The sequence below is a fragment of the Lagopus leucura genome, unplaced genomic scaffold (assembly GCF_019238085.1).
Source record: "Lagopus leucura isolate 7727_CA_CO unplaced genomic scaffold, USGS_WTPT01 Super-Scaffold_100001, whole genome shotgun sequence".
Lineage (NCBI taxonomy): Eukaryota > Metazoa > Chordata > Aves > Galliformes > Phasianidae > Lagopus > Lagopus leucura.
Window position 1 is genome coordinate 34,438,798 of NW_024962262.1, and position 22,297 is coordinate 34,461,094.

General features: G+C 43.8%; 1 protein-coding gene across 2 annotated transcripts in view; it reads right to left on the reverse strand.

The window, feature by feature from the left end:
• The window catches only part of ABCC4 (ATP binding cassette subfamily C member 4), a 152,919-nt gene extending 133,244 nt beyond the window's left edge, over window positions 1-19,675 (reverse strand). For both annotated transcript variants that reach the window (XM_042867260.1, XM_042867259.1), the window contains exons 1-4: window positions 19,539-19,675; window positions 8,122-8,232; window positions 4,800-4,920; window positions 3,915-4,139 (exon numbers count right to left, since the gene is read on the reverse strand). In XM_042867260.1, coding sequence (XP_042723194.1) covers window positions 3,915-4,139; window positions 4,800-4,920; window positions 8,122-8,232; window positions 19,539-19,612 — 531 coding nt within the window. In that variant the 5' untranslated portion in view covers window positions 19,613-19,675. The remainder of the gene's footprint in view (window positions 1-3,914; window positions 4,140-4,799; window positions 4,921-8,121; window positions 8,233-19,538) is intronic.
• Between the last annotated feature and the right edge of the window lie 2,622 nt (window positions 19,676-22,297).

The window sequence follows — 22,297 nt, forward strand, 5'->3', positions numbered from 1 at the left end:
ACAGCACAGAATGCATGTAGTTAGAAGACACAATACACATACACAACGCTGGAACAAAAGCTTTTGCCTGAGAGTATCTGGGCACAATTCTAAAACGTTAGACAATATGCTGGTTAACACTCCAAACCTGAAGGTGAGCCTATTGAAAAAACAAGCAGTGTAGGGAAAAGACTGCAAGAACACAAGTGCCATAAAAAAACACTATCTTCACTTTCTCTGAAATGGGAAAATACCAACATAGCAATTACTAAAGCTAAACAGAAAAGCTTTTAACTTTTCATTTACATTTCTCTCCCACCCATATTACAAGCAACTTTACAAACTTAAAATAGAAAACTCTACCTGAAGATCAAATTAAAATCAGGGCAATGTTTGGACAATCAAAATAATTTTGTTGTGAGATTCCTGGCAGTATGCAATCAATGAAGTCATTCTTTTTATACTATCACTCCTTAATAACAATGCAAACCCCATCTTCTGTCTTTGAAAATCAAAGTTAGTATCCCTCTACAAAGTGTAAACATTTCCATTGGTGACAACACCTGTTAAATGCTAAAATTTCTAGATTACATTAAAAGAAGCACATGCCATGAAAAACAACAGCAGTAAATACCAAATAGTTTTGCAGGCTGATATAGATTAATCGGTAGAAAACAGAATGTGATTACAACAATATCCCCAAAAATATCTTATCTATAAACCTGCAGTCTGAGTATTACCATTGAGATCCAAACTGAGATAGATCTAAGATGCAGATAACAGACTCTGCTTCCTTCTATACTTGCTAAAAAGAAACAGTTTTGCTGCACAAATAAAACAACAAACAAAACGTGATACACATTTTCCTGTAACAGGAATAGTTCACTCCCCAAAAACACTGAGCATTTCTACTTAGCGCACATCTACTTTCCCTTTCCACCATCTATGGCTTTAAATATTGCTTTGATCATAGTGCTTCCAAATTCACTCTCAAGGTAAGAAATACAACTAAAAAAATAATTAAAGCTAACAATTTCTAAAAAGCAACTGTACATTGAATTTACATTTGGCTTTACATTTGCCAATTCTCTATTTTCAGCTCAAGGATATTCTATTACTTTTCCATACAGATCTATTTCGCAGCACAAATCCTTTCTCAAAGAAAACAGTTTCTAGTTATATCACAGAATCATAGAATGGCCTGGGTTGAAAAGGACCACAATGCTCATCCAGTTTCAACCCCCCTGCTATGTGCAGGGTCACCAACTACCAGACCAGGCTGCCCAGAGCCACATCCAGCCTGGCCTTGAATGCCTCCAGGGATGGGGCATCCACAGCCTCCTTGGGCAACCTGTTCCAGTGTGTCACCACCCTCTGTGTGAAAAACTTCCTCCTAATATCTAACCTAAACCTCCCCTGTCTCAGTTTAAAACCATTCCCCTTTGTCCTATCACTATCCACCCTTGTAAACAGTCGTTCCCCCTCCTGTTGTTATGCTCCCTTTAACTACTGGAAGGCCACAATGAGGTCTCCCGGCAGCCTTCTCCAAGCTAAACAAGCTCAGTTCCCTTAACCTTTCCCCATAGAAGAGGTGCTCCAACCCTCTGATCATCTTAGTGGCCCTCCTCTGGACCCGCTCCAAGAGCTCCATGTCCTTCCTGTACTGGGTTCCCCAGGCCTGGATGCAGTACTCCAGATGGGGCCTCACAAGAGCTGAGTAGAGGGGGACATCCACCTCCCTCTCCCTGCTGGCCACCCCTTTTTTAATGCAGCCCAGAACACAGTTGGCCATTTCTACACTTACTAGCTCAGTTTACACTCTGCTCTTTTTCAGATGTAATTGTACAGACCAAATTTCAGTATTTTTACCATTCCTTGACTTCTGTCCTCCAATCTTAGTGTTTTAATCTCTCCGTGCCCCAAACTGTTAATTCAAGGGCACAGAGAAGGTATAAGAAGTGACTACAGAGAAGAATACTACAACTATTCAGTCAAATAACTCCTGACACCTTTCTGTCTGCTTCCTGTCTCAACAACTTCACAGGTTAAACCACTTCAGTGTTTAATTTTGAACCTTCAAGAATTTATATGATTAAAGTCTTCCTCCCCTCCAAGCCTTCCATAAGTAGTCTTTGGTTTTCAAGCATGAAGTTGAGGTACGAGACAGATTTTTCTTTTCCTGTGCATCACTAGTGCTTCTTACTGATCACAAAACACCTCAGAGCTTGAATACAGGCTTTTTGCAAATAAGATGAGATTTTAACTTTCCCAGAAACAGAAAAGGTACAAAATATAAGAAGTTTGATTGCCATCTGAAGTTCTGTACTAAGGATGCTCTCCCACTCAACCCACTCATCCTTGCACATCCAAGGTCCTATTTACTATGGCACTTAATGATCACTGCAAAACTGCAGGTAAATCAGCATCCAGATTCTTTCAAAAGCATCTATGGGAATAAAGAGGAAGTATGACCTATCTATAAGCCTCAGATAATGGAGACAACTGATTAGCAGGGTTTATCAATGTTCTACTGCGACCTCAGCCTTCACCCTCAGGAGTAAACATTTATGAGATGAGGGGAGATTAATTTTGCATTTAATCACATCTCTAGAAATAAGGATGCACGTTATAAACACTTTTTTGCCAAGCTTCTAGGCTTCTAAGCTAATATCAGCATTGCAACAACAACATCACTATATACATATTTCATGAATTTCAAACTGTTATGATAATCAGTTGAGTAAATTAATACCTTAGAGATGTGCTTATGTACAAGAAAGCACTGTGCCCTGTTAGAATTGAGTTCCCAGAGGACAATTTCCAAGGTATCAGAAGAGGGAGAAGAATAAATACGCACATGAAAAAGAATCTCCACTTAGAATTTTTGCTCTCCTCACTTCTACTGCTTTCCCTAAAAACCTCACATAATCTATCACAGCATTGTAAGTGTAGTGGGTGGCACTTATGGCTAAAGTTACATGGTTTTATTTATATTTTAAGTAAGATTTGCACTCCTGATCCTTCACTCAAACTTCTTTGCTGAGGTCTGCCACAGGCAGGTTGCTAAAGTGAGACGTGCAGGGCATTTTCTCTTCTTTACCAGCTTGGAAGCGGAGAAAGACTCAGTGGCTCAGGCACTCAGCACCTCCAGAAGAGGGAAGCAGACATTCAGAACTGGCTCACTTGCTCCCTGGAACACCCCAAGGCCAGCATTTCACACTTGATGTTACTAAACCTCATCTCATAACGTGATATCCCCAGCTCCTCCTGATTCACCTTCCATCTCATAGCGGCCCTGCGGCCTGGAGGGGGCAGCAGCAATACTGCACTATCTCCACATCTCACTGAACTAACCCCATGCTCTCAGCCGGAAATCCCCCTGACCTGCAAAGCAGGCAATTCACTGTCCCTAAAGCACTGCGGAAGAAAACAGAAATGAGTCAGGCCATTAATCACAGCAGGGGGGTAAGATCACACAGTGAAGCAACTCCCGGGCACGGGGGTGCGGAGGCTCATGGTGACATTCAAACACAAAGTTCTTCCTGGGGAAGAAACTGGAGGGCTGAGAGACTGCAGGCAGGAAGCAGGTAGGGCCCAGCATCCACCAGCAGCTCTGCCCTTCTGCTGGATGCTGACCACCTCCTGCTGCTCCAGCAACAAGCCCTTCCACCAGCAGCAGGTGAACACCAGCAGCTCATCCTAAGCTTTAAGTCCTTCACTATGAGGACTGAAGGGGTCATTCAGACATCGTGTTACTCAAGGAAGAGCAAAAGATTCATTTAAGAGATGATGTATATTATTAGAGTGCAATACATTTCTACAAATGAGTAACTTCAGTGGCATTGCAAGAGCGTAACAAAGAGCTGTATTTTTAACCCCATACATCACATGAAATAGCAACTGAACACCAAATATTACTCATAACTTTTGCTTACCTTCCGATAAATCATATGACACATAGCCACTCTGAGCTTCATGCCAGCCCGCTGTACATGATAGAAGTATAAGTGGTGCATTATAGCTAGAATCAGTGTGCACACAGACAGAGCAGCTGCGTAGCAATATGCAATGTTCAAAGCCACCTCATCTGAGGCATCGTAGTTTTCAAAATAACTAATAATTTTTCCCAAAAATACTGGCTGAACTATTTTGAGGGTTTCCTAAAAGAAAAAGAAAAAAAGCATCAACAATTTCATATCATACCAAGCTCCCCATCTCAGTGTCCAAGCAAAAAAAGCTAAGTTACTGCCACAAATTATACCCTACATTATTTTTTCATTCTCTAAAACATCAAGCCAATTCTTATAAAAACGTACTCCAAAATAATTTAACCCCCATTAAAATTTAGCTAGATTTTTAAAAAGAACTCTGTCACTTACCAGTAAGAGCTTTGAGGTTATAGAAGTTACATGAATATATATTACACTTGCATATTCAAGGATAACTTAGTGTGTCCTTTACAACCATTTACATATATCAGGAAAAAAAAACACAACTTCTGTGGGGCATCTCCCTCAGATACACAGAATAAAGCTAAGCCCTATAAAGCAAGTCAGATAGTTTGTAATGTCTCAGAAGTATTGCACTGGAATCATTCTCTATTCCAAGTCCATAACTCTGCAGCCATAGCTCAGTTTTTCAGTCTCAAAGGGGCTGCATCTCTGTCTTATTTTTCTGAGAGAGCATATGAACAGCATGGATTGTATGGATTCTCTGAACAACTCAGCATAAAATCATCTAAGTATTACACAACCTCAAAGGTCAAATTCCACATCACTGCTAGCTAAGAAATACACTGCATCACATTTTATATCACTTACCTCAATCATTGTGAAAATTCCAAGAACTAAATAGGATTTCCAGTAACAAAGAATAATTGCTTTAGTTAAATGGGGTGTTTTTCCTCTTTTTTTTGCTTTTTGCACCTCTTTATCCCAGTACCTGACAAACAAAAAACAAATATGCTGCAGACAGAAGTAAAACAATAAGGCAATTCCCTGGAGTAAAACAGTTTCAGACTTGCAGCAGGATTGCCACGATCACCTTTATACTCTTCATTCATTAAGAAATTAAGAAGATAACAGGTAGTAATGTTTTCTCATCTACATACTGTGCTTAGCATTACAAGATTATTCTCCTATAATCAGACCTTCTCTCATATCTGCCCCTCACTTGTCTCTGCCCTATGATTTCATGAAAACAAACAGATATGGCACCATCTGCCTTTTTAAAGCATTAGCAGCAGTTCAGTCACTTCGCACTCCTCACGTCTCTCTGAAGGATTTCACCAGCTGAGTAGCAATGACCTTTGTGTTAACCACGTTTCTACCCACAAGCAAGATACAATCTGCTCAGATTAAAATCAAAGGTGGTAATACCAAGAACGATGTTGTCCAGTTAAACGCAAACATGAAATTAACTGGAACTTAAGGAGACATTTAAAATACACGTGTCAGACAAGACGTCCCCCTTGCTTCTGGAGGCTAAATATTTTTTGCCAGGCCCTCTGACTTCGCTTGTTTGAGGGCTGAAATTAGTCTAACTCATGAAAGCCAATTTTATTATTTTGTAACACGGCACACAAGTTTGAAGCATACAGTACGGATAGGAAAACATAACTTCTTCATTTTACCTTCTTTTTTTATTAAAAGAATTATAGTTATTGTCTAAATAGATACTCCAGAATCAGAACTGAAACTAGACAGATTCTTTTTGCTGGCCAAAGAGAAGAAGCTCTACCTTCAGTGGCTATTTATGAATTATATTCTTTGCTTCTGAGCCAAGTCCACTAGGGAATAAAAAGAACCTTTTTTTATTTGGCATGCTGTATTTTCTACCATTTCCTGACTCACGGAAAGTGTGCGCTTTTACTGTAAGAATCATTGGAAAGCATTCATCTTCCTCTACAGTGCACTCCCTGAACAGCTTCAAGACACATCCTTGGACTTTGGCAAAGATCACAACCCAGCTTACCACTGCCTCTCATTCTTCACCTTCCTCAGCCATGGCAGGGTAATAAAAGCCATAACCTTCAGTTTCTGGATTCCTTTCACTCCTTAAGGAGCCTCTTGCCCTAACTAAGCTATTAGGAATGTTGATTTGCTTTACATCCTCCAGCATAAAGACAAGGCCACAGTTTATTAATTCAGAGATCACCTTTCACTGGGACAGACCTCTTCTCTATTTAACAAAATTATATGAATACAAAACCTTTCTCTATTGAAAGGTTCAAGACAATTTCTGAGGGCTGCTCCAAAAGTAATGCCTGCTGGTAGGGCAGTAGAAGCTGAACCTTCCCACTAATACACCACCCCATGTTGTTGCCATGCGACAGAGAGCAGCAGAGGGGCAGCCTTTCAAAATGGTATCTGACACAGATGTGCATAGAAGCAAAGGGAAGTCACTGAATGACTCCATGTGGAAACACCCATGGACATTCACTGACACTTACTGAAACATTCATCAAACACATGTGAAGACCAAGCAGTGGGTGGTGTGCTTCAGCAGTGGCAAAAGCAGCTTAAAAGATGAGGTATGTTCCGGATGGCCATGCACAGCTGTCCCACCAGGAAATGAAATGTGTGACATTCACACAAACTGGTGGATGATGACCAGGGAACTGTAAATGGAGCTGAATACTGGCTTCAGTGTGTTAGAAATTCTGGTAGCAATGCTGGAATAGTGCAAAGTTTGTGTCAGGTGAGTTCCGTGAATGTTCACACAGGAACAGAAAGAAAAGCGCACGCAAGTTTGTCAGGCCCTACTGAATTCATACAAGGCTGAGGGTGACAGTTTCCTGGATCACATCATTACTGGGGATGAGACACAGTGTCACCCCTACAAGCCCCAGTCAAAATGGCAGTCGTTGAGTGGACACATATGAATTCCCCACCAAAGAAAAAGGTCAAGCCACAGTCCTCAGTGGGTAATGTGATGTGTCATGCTTTGGGATAGGAAAGGAGTAATTCTTCTCTGGATTTTCTGGAACCTAGAAAAACCATCATTTCTGACCACTAAATCACAACACTGACTAAGCTAAGGCTCAAACTTCTAGAGTCAGATCAGAGAAGAAGACAAGCTTTATCCTGCAACACAGTAACACCAGGTGTCATTCCAATCTGAAGACTTGAGCACATTGCCAATACTGGCTGGACTGACTGTCCCACAGCAACCACTGTATAATCTGGATCTGGCACCTTCTGACTTTTATCTGTTCAGTCTGATAAAAGACGGACTGCTTGGGCAATATTTTCCTAGCAATTATGCTGTCAGAGCAGCTCTGAAACAGTGGGTCATCTCCGCTGGTGCACATTTTTTAAGAGTGTAGCATGTAGAGTCTTGTTCATTGCTGGCAAAAATGCATAGATAACAATGGTGACTACTGAAAAATGGTGTAATGTAGCTGAGAATTTGCTCTACAAAACAGTGTTATTGTGCTCTTTGTATTTGTTGTAGTTTACATAGAAATAAAGAGACGGCCTTAATTTCAGAGCAACCTTGGACAAGTGAACCTCCTGAGTCCAAGAAACGTTTAGATGCTCTATTGAGGGACATGGTTTTGTAGGAAATGTTGGTGATAGGTGCATGGTTGGACTGGATGATCTTGGAGGTCTTTTCCAACCTTGGTAATTCTATGATAGGGAGAGACATCACTATTAGAAGAAAAAAGAAAAATTCTCTTTATAAACACATGTGAAGCATATACAGCTATCACTGTTCTCCAGAAACACAACAAAAATATTTTTCCTCACTTTTATAAAGAGAAGTTTTAACAGTTTTAACAGTTTTCATAGTTATTCATAGTCTTACAGCAGTAAGACCAAAAGACCTGCATTAATTTATTAAGGATTACCACAATAACAGCTGATGAAAAGTCTTCTTCACCAAAGTATTCTGCAGAGTGCCAGACAAATTTTAAATGGCATAATAGTAATACTCTAACATACCCTCACTACGTATAATGAGAAGAAATGAAAATGTCTCCATAGTAAAATGTGTAAATGCTACTCTTAGCTATCCAGAATTGTTTACAATAGACCTTGTTAAACTTCACAACAACCTCTTCAAATTTTAGAACATGAATAAAACCTCACATTCATCAGCAGAAAAACAATGAAATAGAACAACGATTTTACTCCTTACCACTGTAAGTCCTCCCCAAGCTTCTTCGAGGAATCTTCTGGCAGTACTTTGTACATATCATCTTCTTCAAGTTTCCGTTTGTGGCCAATAATAAATAATGGATTCAGCCACCTATTTAAATACCAATGATTAGTAAACAGATCAGCAGACCAAAAGAATAATTAATTTAATAATTAATTTAATTGTTACTTCTTTCTTTTAGCCCCGTCCTTCCTCCTCCTCTTAAGCATCACTCAACATCCACATATTTTATAGAATTTATCTTCACAAACCCTGAAGAAGTAAGTCATCTTCACTTTAGAACAACCTAAAGTTGTTTATGCCCCTCAGAACCTTAGCTCCAGGCATCCAAGATAGCCAATGCAATTTTCAGACTCAAGGCAGTTTTTTCAGTGCGTACTTATACTTATGGAAAACTAGCATTCCTTTAAATATTTATGGAAAAACAGAGCTTAAACCAATTATTATAATATTGACAGAACTGTGCATAAAACCCTACTGTATATTTTTAAAAAACACTTTTGTAATTTGCATAGGTGTTCATTTATATGGGAGAAAAAGTAAATGTTCAAATTCCACATTTACAAATATTAAATGTCAGTAATTTATAGACAACCACACAAATGTAAAAATGGATAAATTATTTTTTATTACTAGGACACAGGTGGAAGTAGAAACACAAAGCACAATGCCACATTAGAAAGGATACTAAGAAACGAGTAGACTCAAAAATAGGAAAACATTTTCTAATAGATCAATTTTCTCAAGTACTAAAATTTTTAAAAGCTCACACCCAGGAGGGGAGTAAACTCTTCAAAAGGGCTGATAACAGCAGGACTAGGGGAAATGGTTTTAAGTTGAAGGAGGGAAGATTTAGGTTGGATGTTAGGGGGAAGTTCTTTACTAGGAGAGTGGTTAGGCCCTGGAACGGGCTGCCCAGGGAGGTTGTGGATGCCCCGTCCTTGGACGTGTTTAAGGCCAGGTTGGACGGGGTCCTGGGCAACCTGATCTGAATGTGTATGTTTGGTGGCCCTGCTAGGCAGGGGGGTTGGAACTACATGATCCTTGGGGTCCCTTCCAACCCGGGTGATTCTGTGATTCTGTGAGTATTTTATGAAAGAGATTGTTACAGTGCTGCTGTCATTTTGTAAGAAAAGGTAACTGATTCTTACGGGTCCGATACACTTTGAGATTCTAGTCTCTGATTCTATGATTTTTTTTTCCAATCAAACAGTACTGTAGTAAGACTAGCTTTTATGCACACAGAAACTTCTTCAATCTTGAAAAACAGGTGAAGGAGACCTAAATAGTTTCAGTTGCATCTCACAAAGCAGGCAAAAGCATGAGAAAGCACAACAACAACAACATCATTCTTGAAGTAGAGTAAAAGAGAATGATACCTATGAAAGACACACACTTTAGAAGCAATGGGGAGGCTGTAAAAAATGCATTTTGCCACTTTATATCCTTTAATCCCTAATATTTGGTTTTGTGGTAGAGTGTGAACTTCAGCTCTCATGCTTGTTCCCTAGAAGAATTTTCTAGGTCGGCCGTCACGAACAGAACAAAGAGGTCAGAGATGGACCCATTTTGGAAAAACAGTTGGTTTTTGTTTGTTTGTTTTTTATTAACTCCTGACAAGATACTTGTCTTTTGTCAACTGCCTGTGAAAGCTCATACATGCTGTTCAGTTTCTTCAGCCTAATTATTCCCTGACTTCAACACAGCGTTTTCTAGAACACCTGGTGCACTAGATGAAGAGTATTCTTTTCCTGAAGGCATGCAGATGAGAATTCAAGACTGCAATCAAGTTGGTTTACAATCCTGGTTTACAATCAGGACAGTTATTACTCACAACCGCAATAGTGGTTATGGACACTCATCAACGAGTTGCATTTCTTGCTCAGGCACGCTCCAGTTTAACTTTGTATACACTGGCATATGAGAAGTTGGCTGGTTAGTTTCAGAGAGGGTGGCAAGACGAGTTGAATGCTGGAAGAGGGGGCACAGAGTTTCTTCAAGGCAGAACTGTCCCAACAGCCTTTTCACAGGCTCCGTGGTAGAACTGTATGTGACAAATGGGATTTACGCTTTTCTTTCACTACTTAGCATGTCAGCGCACAATATTTGCCCGATTCATTCAAAGATTAACTCTCTATCCTTAAAGCAGCATCTCTTACGCTCAACAGCCTGTTCTGAAGTCTTGGAGGGAGTACTGAAGATCTGTATCGTATATGAGATGTTAAGTTCTCCACATCCATGTTAAACGTACAATTAGAAATAAAAAAACACATCAACTGTACAGCCAACACACCATCAGGACCCAAATCACTGCCACCGCTTCTCTAAAGAACCAAGATTCTCTGGGCTGCATCAAAAGAAGCATGGTCATCAGGGCGAGGGAGGTGATCCTGTCCATCTACTCTGCACTGGTGAGACCCCACCTGAAGCTCTGCGTCCAGATGTGGAGTCCTCAGTACAGGAGAGACATGGACCTGTGGTAGTGCATCCAGAGAAGGGCCATAAAAATGATCCAAGGGATGGAACATCACCCCTACGAGGACAGGCTGAGAGAGCTGAGGTTGTTCAGCCTGGAGAATAGAAGGCTCCAGGAAGACCCGAGAGGGGCCCTTCAGTATCTTGAAGGAGGGCTTTAAGAAAGAAGAAGACAGACTCTTTAGCAGGTTCCTGGAGACATTCAAGGTTAGGCTGGATGAGCCTCTGAGCAACCTGATCTAGCCGTAGGTGTTTCTGTTCAATGCTGTGTGGTTGGACTAGTTAACCTTTAAAGGTCCTTTCCAACTTAAACTTATTCTATGGTTCTCAAAGATCCTTTGCTCCTGCCATGAGAAGAGCTTCTGCACAGTTTGACACAAACATCTCCATCAAATCACCTGAATCTGCGGTTCAACACTGAGCTCTTGCTACTGACTATGGGTATAAAGCAAACACGGGGCAAATAATCTCAAGGTCCATCCACCAATTTCTGCCTGCTGGATGAAAGAGGCTCTCTTGGCTCCAGCACAGCCATGGGAAGCATCTGCAGCCTTCAGTCGGCTCCTGTGGTCAGTACCAGGTGTTCCTCCTCTTGCAGCACAGTCTGCAGCGTACCAACAAACTGGCCAAAGGTCTCTTTTCTAACAGAGCAGGATAGACTACAGGTAATCTTCCCTACCTCCTTTAGTGTAAGTATCATGGTCAGGTTGTGCTTTCAGGAAAACACAGAAAGTTCAATCCTTCTCACACAGTCCCATTTTTTTTGCTAGCATAAACTACACATAAACACGGGAATGTTTGGAAGAATCCTGAGTACCCTCTGTACTGCAGGGAATGCTTCTGCTCTATCAAGACCATCAGCTGATCAAAGACATCAGCCTGGAGAGAAGCCCAGAATTAGCCCTTGTTATTGCCAGAATATTGATGTCACCAGGAACAAAGATTTAAAAAGAAAAATTAAAAAAAAAAAAAAAAAAAATCACTTGTAAACCTGATGCAATCCCAACAGATACCCAACTGCAAAGCAGTAACTCACTGCTCTGAACCCAAAAAATGTCCCTCCTCTACAGCAGTGCCTTGGGCACTGATAAAAATATAAAATGATTCATTTCTGAACTGACAAAGACCATAACATAAACACTCACTTCCTGCATTTTCCTACTCCTGGCCCTGACATTACACGCCCTGTAACATTACAACACAGCCAACTAGCCACAGTTTACTTGGTTGTTCAGCAAAGTGCAATTTTTACTTGCCGTACTTAATTACCTAGTATTTTGGAGAGATTCCACTGGGTCTGCAGAAAAAAATATTAAGAAAAGGTTTTCTTATCAGTATAAGAGAAGCAAGACTTCAAGGGAAGGTCTGAAGCTTTCTCATCAAAATAGTGTGTGAGAGAATCAGGGATTCCTATCCAACAGGCAAGGCTGTTATGTAACCAGAATAGTCATGCTACTCTGATACACCACATACAATTTCCTAAATGAGAAAGCTGTTAAATTAGGTTTGCTAGTGTCCCAGAAGATCTCCCCTTCAGTCAAGGAGGAAATATGGCACACAGGCCTAGCTTATCCAGTTCATCAGCCCAGGAAGGGGACTTGCTGTACTCTGGATCTGTATGGTGTTCTGCTTGCAAATGCCCTGGGGCTGGTCCATCCCCTCTCCTCACTGGGGCTGTCAATGGGTACTGTGACTAACATCATGCTGGGTCTACCAGCTGTACCCCAGAGGCTAAGGGCACTGCTGTCTGTCACCCTCAGCTTCTACATCACAGAACTGTAGGATGGCCTGGGTTGAAAAGGACCACAATGATCATCCAGTTTCAACCCCCCCTGCTATGTGCAGGGTTGCCAACCACCAGACCAGGCTGCCCAGAGCCACATCCAGCCTGGCCTTGAATGCCTCCAGGGATGGGGCATCCACAGCCTCCTTGGGCAGCCTGTTCCAGTGCTTCACCCCAGAAACTACACAATCGTCTATCACTAAAATCTTAAGACACCTTTCAATGGACAAGCGTAAAGTTTGATCATCACCAGTTTCCCAAAAGATCTTACTTCATCACTAAGTCAAAAGACTAGACTAAATGGACTACTTTTCTGATTAAACAATTCTAATTACAAATAAGAAAGCAAAACAAGAATAAGTTTAACTATGGCGTAATTTTACAGTGCCCACTAAAAGCCACATCCTGTATGTTTTCATCAGCTAATACCTTAGGGAAGTGGTTTACAAGCTACATTTTCACCATTCTTCCTAAGCCTACTTGTACATTACATTACAAGCATCACTGTTTATACTCTATGTCCAGTTATTTTTCCAAAGTTGCACAGGAGAGTCATTGTTTACTCAAATTCTTCCACAACACAAGAATCTAGGATTTCACCTCCTGAGCAGCTTGAAAGCACTACTCCAATCACTAAGCTGCAAAGGAACATGCATTTCTTGCTCTTTAGTCACCCAATTTGAAGCTGATTTTCCGTAAAACAAATTAGGTTTCCTCATGGGACCTTTTGATAGCAAATCCACAGTGCTTATCCTCCACAGCTTACACCAGGTATCTACGTGCTCTTTTTTTGTACTGTTCTTTAACCAACTTCACAGAATCAACAGGATGGCTTCGGTTGGGAGGGACCTTCGAGATCATCCAGGCCAATCCCATGCCTTGGGCAGGACTGCCACCCACCAGCAGCTCAGGCTGCCCAGGGCCTCATTCAACTTGGCCTTGAGCACCTCCGGGGATGGGGCACCCACAGCTTCTCTGGACAGCCTCTGCCAGTGCCTCACCCTCTGAATAAAGAATTTCATCCCAATGTGCAATCTAAATATCTCTTCTTTTAGTTTAAAGCCATTCCCTTTGTTCTATCACTACCTACCCATGTACGTTGGTACTCCTCCTTAAGCCCCCTTAAAGTACTGGGAGGCTGCAATAAAGTCTCCCTGGAGCCTTCTCCAAGCTGAACAAGCACAGCTCCCTCAACCTTTCTTCATAAGAGAGGTGCTCCAGCCCCCTGATCATCTTTGTGGCTCTCCTCTGGACCCTCTCCAACAGCTCCTCATCATTCTTGTGCTGGGGGCCCCAGGCTGGGACACAGCACTCCACATGGAGTCTCACAAGGGCAGAGCAGAGGGGAAACAATCACCTTCCTCTTCCTGCTGGCCACCCCTCTTTTGATGCAGTCCATTGGCCTTTCCGGCTGCAAGCACACACTGCTGGCTCATGTCCATCTTTTCACCTGCCAGGACCCCCAAGTCCTTCTCCACAGGGCTGTTCTCAAGGAGTTCTTGTCCCAGTCTGCAGACATATCTGGGATTGCCCCAGCATGGCTTCGTGACACAACTCTGAGCTCTACACCAGCAGTACATATCCAGCAGTGCTACATCCCGCTTTTAGTCCAGAAGAGCACTGTTGGCATGGGATGTACAGACAAGGTATAAACACCACTCCAACTCATTGTGGTCACCGTGTGATTTCTTTTCCTAAGCTATCACTATTTCACATGCTCACTCATTCCCCTCAGCCAGCTGCTCTCTCTCACTTCCCTTCACCAAGGCAGTCATCCACAATGATTAAACATATTAAATTCTGGTACTTCTTTAGGTGCTTTTCAACCAACGTTTTCAACAGACTACTGTAATACACTTCCAAATATTTCAGATGGCAAGAAGCACAGACAGACAAAAGGAAGTGAAAAAAGGGGAAAAAGGTGCGCTGTCATGCTGCAGCAGACATCTTTTGTAAAGTCAGAAACCAGGGAACAGGGGGTGGCACTACCTTTAACTATGGCATTCCAATGACTACTTTCCAAATCTGACATCCACAGGACAAGAATATTTGTAATGCCAAATATTTGATGCAAAGGTCTCAAGATTATGTCTTACGACAAGAAATTTTAGTAGAAGCTATCTATTGAAGTAGGGCCTAAGTAGTAAGTAGTTACACAGAGGAAAAGGAAGAGAGTTCTTCAATTGAGCAGAAAAGAACCAGTCATCAAAGGAAATTCCTAATCTCAGATGAGTTAACTGCTCAAACAGTTGGAGCAGGCAGTTTCTTCACTGTTGCAAAATGCATCTAAAAATTGTTATAGCTCACCTACATGTTTAACACAAAAAAGCAGCCATAAGAAACAACACAACAAAAAAAACAAACAACAAAACACACCATGGATCAAATCCTGAAGCCAAAGTTATTCAGAAAGTTTACAGTTGAAATTAATGGCGACTCATTTCAGTTTCCAAAGAAACCTTCTGTTACCAATTTCTTTATTATCTACTCTTTCCACACCCAATGGCAAGAGGAAGAATTAAGTGACCTGTGAGCTTACACTGCTGTTACAAGTGGTTGGATAGGGATACAGGAAGAAAATAAACACATAGGTGATCACTCCTTCTGACTCTCCACTCCCAGAAATCATATTTTATTATTTGTGTCCTCCACTTTTAAGGCCTGTTCTAGAACTACATGAAAAAAAAATCCAAACCAACAACCAACAAAAATACTCAACAGTACAATATACTCCTAAATTTTGCATGGATCACAGGAAGGACACTTCCTCTTAGAAATGACTGAGCATGGCTAGGACATTTCAAACAGCTTCAGTGTTTTGTCAAGTGGTTCCTTTAATTGCATATCTAAACACAGATAGTTACTGTAGACAGCAAATGCCAACACTCCTATAGTATCTACGCCCTTATCATAGCTGATATGATTTATACATAAGCTATGATTTTCAAGCAGTATTTTCTTCCATATAGTACAGCTATCTTGCAACAAAAGGAGAAAAACTTTTGGTCAAGAGGCTGATTCAAACGTGACTACAGGTACTTAATGTCTCGCAAATGAACAAACAAAAAAATTACTATTATAAAAAGATGTATGTATGGCTACGATTACAAAAGATGTTATAAAAGATGTATATGGCTATATCTATGGTTAGATATTAAGAGGAAGGTTTTCCACACAGAGGGTGGTGACGCACTGGAACAGGTTGCCCAAGGAGGCTGTGGATGCCCCATCCCTGGAGGCATTCAGGACCAGGCTGGATGTGGCTCTGGGCAGCCTGGTCTGGTGGTTGGCAACCCTGCTCATAGCAGGGGGTTGAAACTGGATGATCATTGTGGTCCTTTTCAACCCAGGCCATTCTATGATTCATGGCCCTCAGCCTTCCTTCAACTGGGAGAAAAAAACAGAGAAGTAAGCCTGATTTGACTACTGAAAATTCATTTTCTGTTTATCCACATTGAAAATGCTTACATATTTGCTTCAAGTTTCCCATAGTATCTAAACAGTCCTAATAAAAAAGCCACCTTGTACCAACTAATCAATGAATGAACTAAAAATTAGCTATCTGAGATAGCTCTCAGATCCTTACAAAGTGAAAAACCTCAAAAATCTTAATTTGGGACATTCTGAGTGGGAATTCACCAAGTATTACACAAAGCATAAGGCCAAACCTGAAAACCTGATCCTATTTGCTATTTTCATTTGCTGCCTGAAGTAAACTTAAAAACCTCAAAGCAAACCTCTTCAATGGCCACCATAAGGAACAAACATTAGTTGTAACAGTGGCATTGTTGGACCTTTCTAGAAAGGCAGTGAATTCCTTGTCTGACTTCTTCCCGTGCAAGGCAGGACGTGCCATGTCACAGGACCAAAATGAAGGTGGCATCCAGGCTGACTCAAGGCCCAGCTGAAGCAGTTGGTGGCCCTTCTGATTCTAAGCTCTGGGGCAGGGAGGAAGAATTTAAGTGTGCATTTCACTGATTCAAGAGAGGCTTATGGCACAACTGTATTTGGTCAGATGCAAACAGCTACACACTCTACAGCCTCCGCCAAAATACCTGGTGCCTTCATGTCTGTGCTTACTGCATTCTGTTTGTGCTTCAATCCAAGGGCAAAGATGTTTTTTATTGTTCTCCCATTACACTCAGATCAGTCAAGAAGTCTCAGTCATTTTGTCATTTTCCCTAGAGCGCACTCTTAGTAAGCCAACAGCAGTGCTGTAGACACCAAAACGTAATTACAAAAGCTGTTTACAGCTTAGAATCGTAACTGCTTAGATACCTTGGAGCAAGTTTTCAGTTCTGTCACTGCGAGGCTGGAACAGAATTATTGTTATTAATATATTTTAATATTATTATTAAAAATAAATTATAAATACGTTATATTTAACAGCACTTTCTTTCATTTCTCTGAACAAAAACACTGGATTCCTTTTTCAGGGTGTTACAGCTTGCTCTCTTTCTCATGTTCTTAATGGCTCAAAATTTATCCCACTGTAAAAATTTCGTCATGACTTGTTTTATAACTTACCACAGGAGTGGATTCAGTGCCTGAGCCGAAGAGTGCTTAAAAATCCAAACACTGTATGGTTAGAATATCTTTGATTATTCAAGAGAGCAAATGCTATATGTTAACAACAGCATACCAACTGCTACTTAATGAGCATGCAATCTTCAAGACAGAACAACAGTTATAAATATCCTTACTGTACAGTTATTAGTCTAGTAGTACTGAACCCTCCCCAGCAGAAAGAAAAAAAAAGATGTGAAATGCACCAGTCTCAACTTCATAAAGCATGAAGTCTAAAGCATTTTAAACTCAAAACACTTTCCAGGCAGAAGAGATGTTTGAACATCAAAAACACTGAATGAAATTGTCTTTCAGGTCCCTCCAAGAAAGCAAATCTTCCTGTCAATCCTTCAAAGCCCTCAATCCCACCAGCAAGCTGAGCCAGTAACAAAACAAATCTCACAAATGAAGTACATCGGAAATACAGCTGAGTGCTGAGCGGTGTAACTATCAGACAGACAAGAAGTTTGGTAAGCATGGAAACTTGCAACTCTGAAGGTCAGTAGATAAAGCAGTAACCGCAACATGTAAACAACAATTTGGGCTTTGATAACTCTACAGTAACATAGATAATTCAGTGAGAGCTATGGAAAATCGGAGTATTTTGCAACCACTTTCATCTTCATAATCTTGCCATAAATAGTTCATTCATGTAACATCCAGACTAGCGTTACAGAAGGGATGTACCATAAAATAACAACATTCGCACACAATCCAGATGCTCCTCTTTCCCATGAATGTACTGCTGGAGAGTTTAATGTTCATCAAGCTCATACTTGTCAAAGTCACAACCCCAAGAGCAAGAAGACAAGCTTTGAACAATGGGAGAAGAATGTCTTCAGCCTACACACTCATTACCCTAGTTTTATAATTCAGTGAAAACATGACTTCTTTTCTTTCCCTGTGAGTTTGATCTTGTTTCCGCAAGGCAGAATAATTTTAGCTTTTCTTTTGCACTACTGGCAACAAAAGAGGAGGGTGGTTTCTTGCAATGGCAAAAATGCATTTTAGGAGCAAAAAATATGGGGAACAAAAAAGAAAAAAGGAAGAAAAAAAAAAAAAAAAAAAAGGACACAGCTACCTGCTGTGCCCTACCTTCTATCCTCACTGACAACACCTGGGACTTAGAGAGCAGAGCAGGAACACTCCTGCAACCATATGACAGCAGCTCCCAGGACTGCCTCCTCCAGCACCACTTTTCCAGTTCTCCAGCAGGAAGCATCGCAGAGCATCCAGCATGAAGCAGCAGTGGTTAAAACAAAGCAGTGCCTCAGCAGTGCTCGCAGGGCAGGTTGTTAGATACTGTATGCATCTGTAGGATAGAAGAATGTTTCTTAAGGTGACCGTTAGAGTTCATTTATAGCTAAAGGGTGTTTAAATACTTCTTGATTTTATGTAAAACCATACAAACTTGTAGGAAAGTGGAACCCTGGGTGGTGGTTTTTTAATTTTTTGTTTGTTTGTTTGTTTTTTACAATCACATGCAGCACGTGCAAGAGAAAAGGCTTTGAAAGGCTAAAGCCATTGCTGCAAAGTAGTCTGGAGGCCTGACAAGCAGCATATGAGGCAATTTCTCCCATTTGTTCAGTTTTTTTTCCCCAAATCCCTTTGCATCCAGGCTACTTAGCACTGCTGCATCCAACGTGGGCATTCCTGGTGTTAAGACCTTACACAAGTCTGCCCCCGTATTCTCACTATTTAGTCAGGACTAGTAAAATCCCCCTACCTTCCAAAACAGATTCCTGCACCTGCTCAGCATGGCTTTCAGGATCCCAGAGCATTATTTGTGTTGCAGAACTAAGTGCTATGCTCTCACTCTCCTCTCCTACACTGAGCTCTGGGCTCAGAAAGCTGCCTGCTCTCTTCTAAACGAATCTGCCCTGACAGACGAGTTGGTGCCCTTCCATTTCACCTTGCGTGTCCTTTCCTAACGCCTTTCAAAGCAATAAAACTGGGGAAGTAACTCCTCGCCGTTCTATTACACGTGGTCTCCGTTAACACGAGCACCGCCTTTGCCGCAGGGGCCATCCGACCCCGACCAGTTCCTAGCGACCCGGCGGCACCTCATCTTCGCTCCGCCACACCTGACCTTCAGCCAGCAGCCCCTTCGAGAGCGAACTCCGCACACCGCGCAGTTTCAGAGGCAACCTGGCGGAAGGAAAACCCCGCGCCACGAAAGAGAGCGGCGCGAGATGCCGGCCCGCGGCCCGTTAAGCGACGGGCGCGGCGGCGCGGAGCCGGGGAACAAGGAGAGGCCGGAGCGCGCTGCCCGCCGGCCCCGCGGCGCCCCACGTGCGGCAGCGGGGCCGCGCCCGACGTGTGCGGGCGGCGGTGCTCGCGGGAGGCCCCGGGGCCGCAGCCGCCAGGCGGCTCACCCCGAGCGGCACCACCGCCCTCCGCGTTCACCTCGGATGACCTCGCTCCTCCTCGGTCGCTCCCGCCGGAGCCACCTGCGCGTGGGGTCTGCCCGGGCCGCCCTACCGCCCCGAGCCTCGCGGCGGATCTGTCCCTCCCCGCGCCGCGTGGCCGGGACTCAGCATCACCCCGGGTCGGCCGCGTGCCCGGCGCTCACCAGAAGAAGAGCCGGGAGCAGAGGTTGGCATCCTGCAGCGGGTTGGGTTTCTCCTCGCGGGGTACTGCTTCCATACCGACCGCCGCTCTGCGCCGCCTCGCGCCGCTCCAGCCCGCCGGCGGCAGCGCACGTCTCCAGGCGACTTCCCACCGCGGCAGCCGCCGCCGCTGTGCCGCCGGTCGGTGCTGTTTCCGGGACAGCCGGCGCTCCCGCCCCGGCCCTCCTCCAGCCCGCCCCGCAGGACGCCTCCTGCCGGCCCGGCTCCCCGCGCGCAGGCCGCGGCCGAGAGCTACCGGCAGCAGCGAGGGGAGGGAGCGGGCTGAGAGGGACCGCCGTGCCCTGCCAGGCGGCTCTTGCTCCCGTTGCTTGGGCCCGGCTCCGCTCCCTTCTGCCCGCCTTGGGAGACCCCTGTATGCCCCACAAGGCTCGAAGAAAGGCTTGAAACCGGCCGTACTTTGTATTGTGTTCCCGAGGCGAGGGGTCGCCGCGTTTGCCAGGCTGCAGCCGGGTGATGCTGCCCTCGCTGACGCTGCTCGTGCTGCCGGTGCTGGTCAGCGTGTACTGATTAAACTGCTGCTGGTGAAATGCCTTGCCGTCCTCACAGTGCCGCTGGCACCATGGGAGGCAAAAAAACACCTTCTGGGCCAGGAGCAAGGCCACCTGAATCATAGAATCAGAGTCTCATTACAGTTGGAAAAGACCACTAAGATCATCTAGTCCAACCATCAGCCCATGACCACCATGCCTGCTACCCCTCTCCTTCAATGCCACACCTACAGGTCACCTCCAGAGAGGGTGACTCAGCACTTTTTCGGAGAAGGACTTTTTCCTGATACCCAACCTCAATCTCCCCTGGCACAATTTCAGGCCATTCCCTCTCATCCTATCACTGTTAGCTGGGAGAAGAGGCTGACCCCCACCTCACCACATCCTCCCTTCAGATCACTGTAGTGAGCAATAAGGTCTTCCCCGAGCCTCATCTTCTCCAGACTGAAAAATCCCAATTCCCTCAATCGCTCTTCATAAGATTTGTGCTCCAGTCCCCTCATAGCTTCATTGCCCTTCTCTGGACATGCTCCAGGACCTCAATCTCTTTCTTGTAGAGAGGGGCCCAAAACTGAACATAGCACTCAAGGTATGGTGATGCATGGGCTTGTTTTGACCAAAGCACAGAACTTAGCTCTTGGTCTTGTTGAAGCTCATACAGTTGACTTCAGCCCATCGATCCAGCCTGTCCGGGTCCCTCTGAATGAGCTCACTGGGCTAAACCCCACCAGATGCACTCATTTTCACCTCAGTTCAGGACTGCAGTCTCAGGGGCTTGAGACGAGCCAGGCTGGTCTGAGGCAACAGCTCACCAATGCTGTCTGTAGTTCGACTGTGATTAGGAGAGTGGAGTGGTTCTAAACAGCTCTGCAGTTCCACAAGGTGGTGTGTCACAGAAGTCCTTGGAGTAACTAAAAAATTTAGCACCTTAATTGTTACTCTTTTCCAGTACTGTTGCCAATGGCCTGCCACAGGGGCTGTGACTGGAAGAAATAAATTGACAGAGGCCTAAGAAAATGGGAATGCAGTACAAGTATCTGAAGATAACAAAATAATATTTTTCTCTCCGTTACAAAAATAATGGTTTGAATGGATCTCCAGCGTGCTGTAGTGTCTCTTCAGTCTCACAGTCTGGCTGAGGCAGGCAGGGCCCTCTGTGTCCCCGTGTCCCAGCCCCTGCTCCAGCAGCACCACCCAGAGCAGGGTGCCCAGGCCCACAGCCAGGCGGTTCTGGAGAGCTGCAGGGAGGAGACCCCACAGCCTCTGGGCAGCCTGTGCCAGTGCTGCCAGTGCTCCGGCACCCGCACAGCACATACACATGGATATAACCCCCTGAGCTTTCTCTTCTCCAGGCTGAATAGTCCAGTCTCTCTTAGCCTTTGTGTACCTGCCCTCTGATCATTTTTGGCTCTTATTAGACTATTGCCAGTATGTTCGTGTCTCTTGTACTTGAGATCCCAGAACTTGATCCAGCGCTACAGGTGTGGTCTCACCAGTGCTGACTAGAGGGGAATGGTCACATCCCTCAGCTTGCTAGCAGTACTTTTCCTAACTTCCTCCAGAATGTTGTTAGCCTTGTAGCAAGGCCCCACTGTTAACTCACGTGCAACTTGGTATCCATGAGGACACTTTAATCCTTTTACTTCCAAGCTGCTTCACAGGCCATAGAATGGCCTGGGTTAAAAAGGATCACAATGATCATCCAGTTTCAACCCCCCTGCTGTGGGTGGGGCCACCAACCACCAGACCAGGCTGCCCAGAGCCACATCCAGCCTGGCCTTGAATGCCCCCAGGGATGGGGCATCCACAGCCTCCTTGGGCAACCTGTTCCAGTGCATCACCACCCTCTGAGTGAGAAAACTTCTTCCTAATATCTAACCTAAACCTCCCCTGTCTCAGTTTAAAACCATTCCCCTTTGTCCTATCACTATCCACCCTTGTAAACACTCGTTCCCCTTCCTGTTGTTATGCTCCCTTTAAGAACTGAAAGGCCACAATGAGGTCTCCCCAGAGCCTTCTCTTCTCTAAGCTAAGCAATCCCAGTTCCCTCCATGTTTCCTCACAGCAGAGGTGCTCCAGCCCTCTGATCATCTTAGTGGTCCTCCTCTGGACCTGCTCCAAGAGCTCCATGTCCTTCCTGTACTGGGGGCTCCAGGCCTGGATGCAGTACTCCAGATGGGGCCTCACAAGAGCTGAGTGTAGGGAGACAATCA